This window comes from Sapajus apella, unplaced genomic scaffold (assembly GCF_009761245.1).
Source record: "Sapajus apella isolate SASKATOON/1434 unplaced genomic scaffold, GSC_monkey_1.0 scaffold69, whole genome shotgun sequence".
NCBI classification, from domain to species: Eukaryota; Metazoa; Chordata; class Mammalia; order Primates; family Cebidae; genus Sapajus; species Sapajus apella.
Window position 1 is genome coordinate 1,273,059 of NW_022437009.1, and position 12,244 is coordinate 1,285,302.

General features: G+C 40.4%; 1 protein-coding gene across 2 annotated transcripts in view; it reads left to right on the forward strand.

Moving 5' to 3' along the window:
- The window catches only part of TBX15 (T-box transcription factor 15), a 107,285-nt gene that overhangs the window by 84,336 nt on the left and 10,705 nt on the right, over nucleotides 1-12,244 (forward strand). For both annotated transcript variants that reach the window (XM_032249589.1, XM_032249590.1), the window contains exon 7: nucleotides 6,145-6,242. In XM_032249589.1, coding sequence (XP_032105480.1) covers nucleotides 6,145-6,242 — 98 coding nt within the window. The remainder of the gene's footprint in view (nucleotides 1-6,144; nucleotides 6,243-12,244) is intronic.

The window sequence follows — 12,244 nt, forward strand, 5'->3', positions numbered from 1 at the left end:
CATCTGTCCATTGAACACTTGTTCTCCCAAACCATTGCAGGGCACATTAATGACAGCGACTTCATCATGTAGGTATACTTACCGTACTACCTAAAGCCAAGTTTTGAACGATGGTTTGGGTTTTAGTCAATTTGCACACCTCTGCTGGGAGATCTTTCAGAATATCCCTGGACAACAAAATTCCTGAGTCGTCTGGATAATTTGATCTGAGTAATTCTGTTTTAGATCTAGTGAAGGAGAAGGAAGTATGGAGGAAGGTTTGGCCTTACCTCAACCAAGCAAGAAAAATCTACGAATGTTGAGATGTGATAACTCTATCTGAAGGAATAGTATATTCCAGTTAAATGTTCTTTCAAATACTTGAAGGGAAAAAAGGGGGATCAGATCAAAGAAGGGGAAAAAAGAGGAAAAAGAAATGGGATAAAACCTAAGCAGCTAATGTGGAATAAATGTTCATGGTGTCTACCACCCTCCCCATTCTGTACTGTAGGCTCCTGTCACCCTGAACTATTTTCAGTCCCCAAAGCATGGCTTTTCTTGCATACCTCCAAGTCTTTGCACATACTGTTAAGTCTACTAGAAAAACTTGCCTCTTGTCTGGATGGAAAACTGCTGAGTGCTCTTTAATATTAAGCTTAAATAACTGGCCTTTTGTGGAATCTTCCTCGAGTTTTTTAGGTGTATTAAGTGTTTCTTGCTCGATGTTCCATGGCAACTTGGCATACATGGCTTCAGTGTAACATTTACTGCACAGTTCAAAAAGTAGTCAGTTATATCTTGCTCCTTTTAAAAAAAACAGGACACTCATAAAGGGTAGAGACGCTGTGTCTTTTTTGTCTGTTTATTTCTATATTTCCTGAACTTAGCATGTAAGTTTTTTTTTGGTTGGACAACTCTTTTATTACTTCAAGACTTTATCTCAGTAGACTTCCCTTGGTCCCTTGCTATTGTCTACTGAGAGATAGCCAATGGCCTTATCAACCCATAGAATATGTTCCCTTTGTTACCAGTATCACCAGCAAAATAGTATGGGGAAGAGTAAAGTTAAGAAAGTCAGAACTAAAGAGAAACAAATGAAACATTAAAAAGCAACTCCCTGGGCCAGGTGCGGGTGGCTCATGCCTATAATCCTGGCACTTTGGGAGGCCAAGGTCAAGAGACTGAGACCATCCTGGTCAACATGGTGAAACCCTGTCTCTACTAAAAATACAATAATTAGCTGGACATGGTGGCTCGAGCCTGTAGTCCCGGCTACTCAGGAAGCTGAGGCAGGAGAATTGCTTGAACCCGGGAGGCAGAGGTTGCAGTGAGCCGAGATCGCACCATTGCACTCCAGCCTGGGTAACAACAGCGAAACTCTGTCTCAAAAAAAAATAAAAATCAAAATTAAAAAAAAAAAAGCAACTCCCTATCTCCAGACATATGAAAAACAGAAATATGCATTGGTGTGCTATCAAGTAGGACTGTCAAAGTTATTATAATTGTTGTTGTACTTATCAAGTATTTGTTGATCTTTGAAGGAATGATCCTGCCATCTTTTTTGGATTGAAAATGTTGGAAGGATTTTTTTTTTCTGTAGTCTGGCTATTCTTACAAATAAGTTGATTTCGAGGCATCATCAATTTGCAAAAGAGGTCCTTGGCTTGCTTTCTCTTCTTCCTCTTTTGCCTTCTCTTCAGCACATTCTGTTGATTTGGCCAGTGAGCAGACTGAAAAGACTAAAGAGAAGAGGCCTGGAAACCAGAGAGGTGATTACGGCCAAAGCACTGGACAAAGGTGGTTTGGATGTGGCCCACGTTGTCACGAGAGCGGACAGGGAAAAGCGAGCAAGAGGGGGACACTTGCCAATCTGACCATCTCTGGTTGGAAATCTCAGAGATGATATCAGGCCTCCGGTGTTCAGCAGACCTGAAGAGGCTCACCACGTGGAGCACGTTAAGGGCATACCATTACCTAAGGCTGCTTTTTCTACCCATCAGACAATGAATTCACTTTTAAAAACTTGGAGATAAAATTTTACAGAACTAGGGTAAAATGATGACAAATGAGTAAACAATGTGTATCACAGGGTAAATTTTGACTAGACACCCAACTGGCTGAAGATGTTAATAGGTGGTTGGCAAGAACTTTCATTCAAAAAGGTGGGGCGTGAAATGACTCACCCCTGCGAGGGAACTCAGACTCTGCTGAAGCTCAGAAGTTCTGTGGCTGGAATGGAATGAAACAAGGAAAATGCAAATCTCTCTGAGCCTGAAGTTAATAAAGGCACAATTATGATCAGCTATAGAAACAATTCCCAAATCTCTAGTACTGGAGGATCTCTTCTGTCTTCAGAGAGTTTATTTTATACCAAGTTGTGCTCCTAAGCTTTAGACTTAAAAAAGTGAATGCTCATTAAAATGTAAGAATGACTCAGCAATAAAGCTTTTATTCCTCTCCTTATTAGCTCAATGTATATCATTTGAGATCTCACCATGTAACTAGCACTGTGCTAGAAAACTGGGCATAGAAGAATATGGTATCTAAGCCCTTGAGGTGCAGACATACCAGTGGTGGAGAGAGGTGAATTGTTTAATCTTGCCATGGGACTACACCAAATATTGGTATATAGAACTAGGACCTTCTAATAATTAGATTTATCCAACGAAGCTTAATAGGGTTACGGACAAATAAAGAAGGTGGGATATGATACATAAATAGGATTAATTTTTCTAAACAGCTGAATACATAAATACAAAATACATAAATAAATTCAATAATATAAGACTATGAGACAAGTATTATTCTCTGTAGGATAATATATATTATAGGATCATTTCTATTATAGAATAATTTATATATATGCTATGTAGGATATATTTACAGGAGATAGATTCACTGTGGATTAATAAGGTGTGGTTAGGCATGTGTTCTCTTAGCCATTATTTTTTTTAGGAGCCATAACCCTTCCCACACAATTTCACTACCAAATTGATCCTTGTTGTGATAGACCCCTGGATGGATTACATTTGTGTCCATATGTGCCTGTTGTACATTATGTTCTTTAGCCAGGGAAGATCTCCTTGCTGAGGATGTGGCAGGTGGACTACTTGTGGGAAATGCCTGTCACTCTCACTATTTACTTATTCATAATGAAACCAGAGGCTGAAAGTCATATCAGACCTATCAATAAAATGAAAATCTTCCTGGGGATATATACCAGCAGAGGTGGATAACCATTCAAGATAGTATCGTCAGAGTTACAGTAGATGACATCCAAGATTCTTCCCAGATTTAAAATCTGTGATTCTACAACTCAGTTCTTTTAGATGGATTTTAGATTTCAATTTATGAGTCACTATTCTATATAGAGTTTACTGCTTAAATAAAACAAAACTATTTACACTTTTGTCACGTAGTTTTGCCTATTATGAAAATGAAACTGCTGTGATTTGAATATGTCCCCCAAAGTTTATGTGTTGCAGACTTAATCTGCAATCCAACAATGTTGAGAGCTGGGACCTTTAGGAGGTGATTAGGCTCTTCGAGCTCTGCCTTATGAATGAATTAATGCAATTATCAAGAGAGTAGGCTAATTAATACAGGAGTGTGTTCCTGATTAAAAAAAAATGAGTTTGGCCCCTTTCTCTCTTGCCTTCTCTTGACCTTTCATATCTTTCACCATATATGACTCAGCACAAAGGCCCCTACCAAGTGCCAGCACCATGCTGTTGGACTTCTCAGCCTCCAGAACAGTGAGCTAAATAAACTTTATTGTTTATAAATTACCTAGCATGTGGTAGGTCATAGCAGCACAAAATGAACTAGGGTAGATAATGAAGTTCATTTCTGTTTACTCAACAAATAAAATATTGGCAGTGTATCAGTATATTTTTGCCATTTCATAGTCTTCCATTGCTTTATTATGAACTGAGAAGGGACTGTTCTTTGTCCTTGAGCTAATATTTTGTCCTCCTCATCAGTACATGTTCCTGGGAAGAATGAACTAGGAGGTGGAACAATAAAGACCCTGCCATTTTCAGTAAGCCTCCTGTGCCATTAAAGAGAATCCTAAGATACTCTGGTGGGTGGCCAACATTCCGAAACAAAGCAGTAAGACCTAAGCCTGGCCGATCTATTTCTTCTATCCATCCAGGCTCAGTGCGGCTTTATCTATCTATCCCCTTATTATTTTGAACTCCCTAATTGCCTGGGCTCTTTCTCTCCACAAATAGTTTCATGTACTGTATTCAGCATTAACGTAGAGTGACTATGTGGGGATAGCTCCTATTCCTACTTCTAACAGATTAACAGCTAATAAACACCATGCAACACTCTCTTCTCTGAACCTCTTCTTAAAATACAGAGTTTGGTTTGCCAACATTGGTGTATTTAAAGCCTCCAAGATTCCAGGGAAGACTTTAGAAAGTTAACTGTGCAAGTGAGGAAATTTTCCAACACGAAGAGTCAATCAGTGTATCAGCAGTTCATTTGAGAAGAACCTCAGGGTATCCTATAGTTGTTGATAAGAAAAGGATATTTGTTCTCACCTAAAATAAAATTTCTTTCTTCTTGTTATGTAAGACTGAAGAGAACTCTGGAAATATGTTACCAAGAAAGAAGCACAGGCATCAGAAGTTTTATCTCAAAAGGAAAAGCGTATCCATTTCAGGAAGAGATGCAATACCACTCACCTTCCAGTGACTGCAATGAAAAGACTTAGGCCATCTGCTGTTTCCCGTTTTCCTCCCACCTTTCTCATAGTTCCCACACTTCTCCTTCCTCTATTTAGTTACATGAAGCAGCTAGTTTTAAAGAAAAGTCAGAATTTAGAAGCTGTGTTCAAAGCTTCACACAAAGCCCCAGCTGATATTTTGTTTTGAGGGTCTGCATATCAGCAAGAATATGTCTGAGATAACCTTAATAATCATGTGAAAATGATGCATATCAGCACCTCACACGTGTTAGAGACATAGTTAATTGAAGGGTAAAAAAGACAGTGTGCACATAGTCCAATTTATAGAATTTCTAATATAAATGAACCAGAAGCCTTAAAGAAATGTACTTGTAAAATATTGGATACTTCCTGAACTCTGACAGTTTGTGATGGTCAAAGACAAGACTGATTATTAGGTTACCAGAATGTAGATACGTGTTTAGAGAAATGTATTAGTCTTTTTGCCTGAAGTATAATTTCTGAGACCAAGCCCTTTCTTTATCTTCAGGTAGGTGTGTCTTATTGCAGCAGATACCCAAGTCTACTTCATTGCTTACCTCTCCTTTTATTTCTGTTGCCTTACTCATCTCTATTGATTTAAGAAGCCTTTACAGGCCAGGTATGGTGGCTGACGCCTGTAATCCCAGCACTTTGGGAGGCTGAGGTGGGCGGATCACGAGGTCAAGAGATTGAGACCATCCCGGCCAACATGGTGAAACCTCGTCTCTACTAAAAAAATACAAAAATTAGCTGGGCATGGTGGCGCACGCCTGTATTCCCAGCTACTTGGGAGGCTGGGGCAGGAGAATTGCCTGAACCTGGGAGGTAGAGGTTGCAGTGAGCTGAGATCGCGCCACTGCACTCCAGCCTGGCGCCTAGTGACAGAGCAAGACTCTGTCTCAAAAAAAAAGAGAAGGCTTTACAACCACAGCAGTTTGACAGTGCCATTGATTCTGTACATACCCAAGGTGAGGAGTTGACTCTGGGTCAGGCTGTGTCAGTGCACTGTGGCAATGATGTTGATGTTGTTCTGTGATAGATAAACAATCAATGTTACTTTCTGCTCAGTTGTACTCATGATATTAGTGGCCTGGACCTTTAACACTTACCATGCTTTTTTTCCCCCTGCAGACCAAGCCTCCTTTAAAAGAGGGTCAGAATAAAATTCCATCATAGTTATACATTTGCTTTCAAATGATCTGAATTAGATTAATTTGTTATTCCTCTTACAGTCCGGCATCACTGTACCTTGATCTTTTCCAGACTAATTTACCCTGACAGTGATAGCTCTCACTAGCTATGTTTTTATTACGTGTTTGACAAGTAATCTGGATTTACTTGGATAAATTAAATTCTGGATCTTTAGAAAGTCAACTCTGGATCTTTAAAAAGTCAATGTATTTTTTGAGATTATTTATAACCTCCTTTGCTGGCTTTTCTGTCATCAGAACTGGACTTGAAGCCATCATGGAGACTTACGCGTTCTGGAGACCTCCTGTGCGCACACTCACCTTCGAAGACTTCACCACCATGCAGAAGCAGCAAGGTAAAGCCCTGGAGCAAGGCCTCTGCTTAGTGACAGGGCCAGGGACAGAGTGGGAGCTGAACCGAATATAGCATATCTGGCCTCAGGCCAAGATATGGGTTATACCAGTTCTCCTGGAATGAAGAGGACTTAGGAGCTCTGTAAATAACCAAAGCATCACCACTTGTGCAAACAGGCTGGGTCCAGAGGTAGCATTTCATCTGGCACTCAAAATGCTCTCTCCCTTCCTAAGAGTGTGGTTATATATTTATGATAATGATGATATTAATATTGCTAAGCATTCACATAGGCCTTGGTATTTAAAGAGGTCTTCTTAATTACTTCATTTTTTCCTCATGACAGCCTTATCAGTTTTCTTATTCTAGTTTTGTGATGAGGAAAAACTTAGCTCTGGACAATGGGAATAAATTGTATCAGGTCTCACAGTGAAGAGTGGGCTGTTGAAAGTCTATCTGAACCTTGCTACTTGTGTTCTTCCTTTTTTGCTTATCTAAAACAACACCCCTTTCAGTTGGTGGGCTAAATGGACTTTCCCCTTACTGCTTTGAACTTCATGCTTTTTATCCAATTTATAGATTTTCTTTCCTTGTGGCTCAGGTTGGAAAACCTGTGGCCAGATGGGTCATGATTTATTTGAACTCCTTTTCTCAGTCTAGCCTGTGGCTTCCCCAGCCACAGCACCCATCTACCTGGGCACCTGGGTGGAAGCTCCCCAGAGCCAGATGCTGATGGGTTTCCTTCAGCCTCTTGATTGAAGATGATATTTGGTCAGGATTTACAGACTGAGCTCATTTTCTTCTATCCAGTGGCTGCCATTGATGGAAGCCTCACTTTTCAATTTGTGGTTCTGCCATTTGGAAAGCCATTCTAGAACTTGGTAATATATTATATTATATTCCCTTTTCAGGGGAACTTCTAACGTTTTGCACACTGAATTAGGTTTGTAACTTAAATTGTTGAAAGCTGTCAGGTTTAAAGTGAGCATAGTGATCAAAAGCATAGAGTCAGACGAGGTCTAGGCTAGGCTCTCATCACGGATCCTTTCTAGCTTTGTAACCTTGGTCAAGTCCCTCAGCTTTTCTGACACCCCGTTGTATCTTTCACGTTATATGGAAAAATAGAATCAAATAGAATTCTTGAATTAAATGAGATAGTGCATTTAAAATCATAGAAACATTTAATACTACTGGTTTTCATTGTCTTCATCGTCATCATCATCTTCACCTTCAAGGCCCTTATGTCCCTGTAGGTAGACACTTAAGAGGAAGATGTCAGGACCAAGGAATATTGCCTTTCTGATGGTTAATTATTTAAAACGTGATTAGACTATTCTTTTTCACAGGGAGCTGGTGAAGTAAGTGATCCAGAATTTCCATCTCTTTTATATATCCCTCCCTACAAAGCTGTGATTAGAAGCAGAGTCAATGGTTATTCAATGTGTCATCGCAGCTTTGAGGCCCTCATGGATGGCCATTAAAGGCAGAGGCGTGGCCTGGCACAGTGGCTCACACCTATAATCCCAGCACTTTGGGATGCTGAGGCAGGTGGATCACTTGAGGTCAGGAATTCGAGACCAGCCTGGCCAATGTGGTGAAAAGCTGTCTCTACTAAAAATACAAAAATTAGCCAGGCATGGTGGCAGGCGCCTGTAATCCCAGTTATTTGAGAGGCTGAAGCAGAAGAATTGCTTGAACCCGGGAGGTGGAGGTTGCAGTGAGCCGAGATTGCACCATTGCACTCCAGCCTGGTCAACAAGAGTGAAACCTCATCTGAAAATAAAAAAAAAAAAAAAAAAAAAGAAAGGAAAAGAGATAGAGGCTTAAAGGGAGTCAGGAAAATCTAGGCCCTCACCTTTCATGGTAATGAATTCTCTAACTTTGGGGACAATTTACTTCCATGCCTGCATGCCAATTTTTTCACCTACAAAAGAGAGAGATTTTTTTTTTTCAGTGTGAGGAAATTTATATAAACATGCTGAGTAGACAAAAATATGTGATGGATTTGATTTAGTTCTGTGGCGGCTTCTTTGCTTATCTGCCCTTGCTTTACTCATTGCCTTTCCAAGCTCTAGCTAAGCAGGGGTTTGTATCATGGAGGCTGGTCGAAGAAAGTTGGCAGGGATATCACCAGTCCCTGAGGGCAGGCATTAGTGGGGACAATTGTGTTCAATGCTGTGTCCCCAAGGTCTACCACAGGTCCTGGTACCCAGTATGTACCCATGAACAGTGAATGAGATCACTTTCTGGCACTGTGGCTCAGGTGGGCAGAACCACTCCCAGCCTTCATCTTAGACCACATGTCTTTTCTTCATTTGATGAGTGATACCGTCCAGAGACACTGGAACTCTTAGTTCTTAAGGGAAGTGGGAATATAAAAGAGATGGAAATTCTGGATCACTTACTTCACCAGAACCCTCTGAAAAGAAATAGTCTAATCATGTTTTAAATAATTAATCATCAGAAAGGCAGTATGCCTTGATCCTGACACATCTTCCTCTTACATGTCTACCTGCAGGGACGTAAGGGCCTTGAACGTGAAGATGATGATGTGGATATGGATATGGAGTGATCACTGAGGGTGGCCGTCAGGCAGGGACAGACACAGGAAGCCTGCATGGGTTACTTAGCTGTGCAGCATAGTAGGTTTCATGGTACTTATACTAGAAATTTACCAGGATGAAGGGTTATTATTGACATTTTGAAAACAATGGTTTCAGAGAAACTGAACTTTCAAAACACTTCAGTGACCCTCATTTTTATCGGAAGAGGAGAAAGAACTTGAATTGTTGGATACATATGGTGATGGAATAGGGCTAGAGAAAAAGCCAGGACTCTATTAAATAGTTTAATTGGAATATATTTTGAAATATACACTGAAGTTGATCCAGATTCTCATTATTAAAAAATATGTGGCTTGGTTTCTTGACATTAACAAAGGATGTAAAAGCAATGACACCCATTCCCTCTTCCTTTAAGAACTAAGAGTTTCAGTGACTCTGGACGGTATCACTTATAAAATTAAGAGAAGAGACATAGCCATTTGTGCTGAGCTGCTTTATATCTTAGAAGGAATAGAGAGGGATGAACTAGTGGAAACTGCAGTGGTAGCCCCTGTGTTCTACAGTAATTCCCTTTTAATGAAGGGAACTTCATTGAAAGTGTTGTCACCAAACCTAAGATTGGTGTCAAATATTGACTGACTTACCAATTGTCCACATTACCTCATTGTTTCAAGCACATAAATATCTGTCATGTCACATAGCAGTCCTAGACCATTTTGTGGTGCTACTGGTGAGCTGGATCTGTCTTTCTGGCTAGTTGAGGTCAAGGATGCTTTTTTCGTCCTGCCTTGGTTGCCGTCTTTTATTTCTCTTGGCATTAAGACTCATCTGCTGATAAAACTTTGAGGAAAGCACTAGGTAAATTAGCCACAGTTTTGCAAAAATTCAAATCTTTCTATTTTTAAAATCACATTGGATAGAGTGTTTTAAATAGTTGTTTTAGGGAGAAGACTCATCTTCTGCCTTTGACACAAAAAAGTAACTGGGGCATGACAGTCTAGTACAGGGGTGTCCAATGTTTTGGCTTCCTTGGACCACACTGAAAGAAGAAAACTTGTCTTGGGCCACACATGAAGTGCACTAAAACTAATGAGAGCCGAGGAGCTAAAAATTCAGCAAAAAAGAAAAAATCTCTTAATATTTTAAGAAAGTTTACAAATTTGTGCTGAGCTGCATTCAAAGCTATTCTTGGCTGCGCGCAGCCCTTGGGCCATGGATTGGACAAGTCTGGTCTAGCTAATGTAGTTAAGGGGTGGCAGAACTGAGTTGAGTGTACCAAAGCAGATCTATTTGACAGGACAGCTTTCCTTCCACCACATTATTTTTCTTATTCTTTCTTACTACAGCTTTGATTTTCCTCAAAGATTTTAGTTTACTCTTCCTATTGATGGTTTATTGTTCAACAATTTGAGCATTAGCTCTAAATAGGTCAATATATATATATATATATATATTTTATAAATCAAGTATAAGGTCTTCAGATGTCTTCAGTTAGACTCAAGAATATTTATGTGCTTGGAGAGTCTGGAGAGGCTGGAGATTCTGGAGATGAATATTCTGTCTCAGGAATGGCTTCTGCCTGAACATTGCTAGTGACAAGGAGGAAATGAACTATCCAGACAAGCTATGCTTGCAGAAAGTGACTGAGGCAATAAAAACATAGAAGGAAAAGGAAACAAGAGTCCAGGTTAGTTATAGCTATGTGCAGTGCAATCCTGTTGTTCTGATGTATATCCTTGAATAAAATTTGTGCCTCAACTTCCTCATGTATGTAATGGAGCTATTTGTGTGGCCAAAACTGAGAGTTTTATTGGCAGTGACTTCAAGCTATTTAATCACTGTTGTTCTAAAAGGAATCATTCTGGACCAATGACACCAGAACCGTCAAATCTCCATCTGTGGACATGAGGGACATGCCATTTACAGAAGCCCTCCTTTGCCCAAGAGAGTTGGCAGACATCACTACAGAGCTCAGTGCCATTGGGTGTGGCAGTGTTTTTCAGGCAGTTGAAAAGTTACGATTATGAGGGTCTCTATTGGTGACTGAATTTTCACCAGTTTGACTTGTATTAGTTGAGGTTGGTTAGTGAGAGGGTCAGCTACCGACAAAGTTATACAAGTAAGATACTGGGAAAGAAGGACGATTCAGTGGATACGAGCCATTGAACTGTGACGTCACTCTAATGATGAAAACGTAGTCAATTTATACAGATCTCATTCATCACTGAGGTGAGGAATAATGCCCATCCGAACAGCTTACCACTGTATAGTCACTTACAATTTTTTTAAAGCACTCCTTTTTTTAAGCTATAGAGGAACAATATCCCAATTCTGCAACATGGCTTATACTATAAACATGAAGAGCTCCTGATAAGGGGTAAAGAGCATTTCAATTCAATCCCCTAAAACAAACAGTAATTAATGACGTATTTTGTTTTGTCCCCAAAGTTTCTTAAGCTCAAAATGTCCAAAACTGAGTTCATCATCTGCCCCACAGCCTGGTGCCCTCTCCACAGCAAAGGAGAACACTCTACGTCCTGGAAGGTTCCCTCCCTGTCCTACCCTCGTGGCCAGCCATTCCTAAGACCTTGAATCTGTCCACATCTCTCCACATCTCTTACCTTCCTTGCTGCCATGCCACTCTGTACTAACGTCACCTCTCACTGCATGACCATAATCCCTTCCATAGTCTCCACTTTTTCTTCTAAGCCATTCCTCATATTGAAACGAGTCTTTTGTTTCAAAACACAGGTTTGCACCTCAATATTTTTTTTTTTTTTTTTTGAGACAGAGTCTCCCTCTGTCACCCAGGCTGAGTGGAGTGGCATGATCTCAGCTCACTGCAACCTCCACCTTCCGGTTTCAAGTGATTCTCCTGCCTCAGCCTCCTGAGTAGCTGGGATTACAGGTGCCCACCACCAAGCGTGGCTGATTTTTGTAGTTTTAGTAGAGATGGGGTTTCACCATCTTGGTCAGGATGGTCTCAAACTCCTGACCTTGTGATCTGCCCGCCTCAACCTCCCAAAGTGTTGGGATTACAGGTGTGAACCATCGTGCCCAGCCTGCACCTCAACCTTCTATGCCCAATCCGCTTAAAGCTATTCAATGGCCACAGTTTACTTTCACCTATGAAAGACATATCCCTTAACATTGTCTGCAACACCTTGCATGTTCTGTCTTTTGCTGCCTCACCTCCAAACTGGAGATAATACCAATGAGAATGAATGAATGTAAAGTGCTTAGGAAAGAGCCTTGGATTTGCTGAGTGTTCAGTAAACGTTCTCTATGATCATCCTTGTCATTGCTATTATTACTACTGTAGCTTCAGCCTATGCCACCTTTCCTCTTTTCCTCCTGTTCCAGCATCACTCCTCTTACTTCCCTTTCTCAAACATGGTGTGCTCTTTCCTGCCACATTGTTCTCTTTTCCTAAAAGACTTCT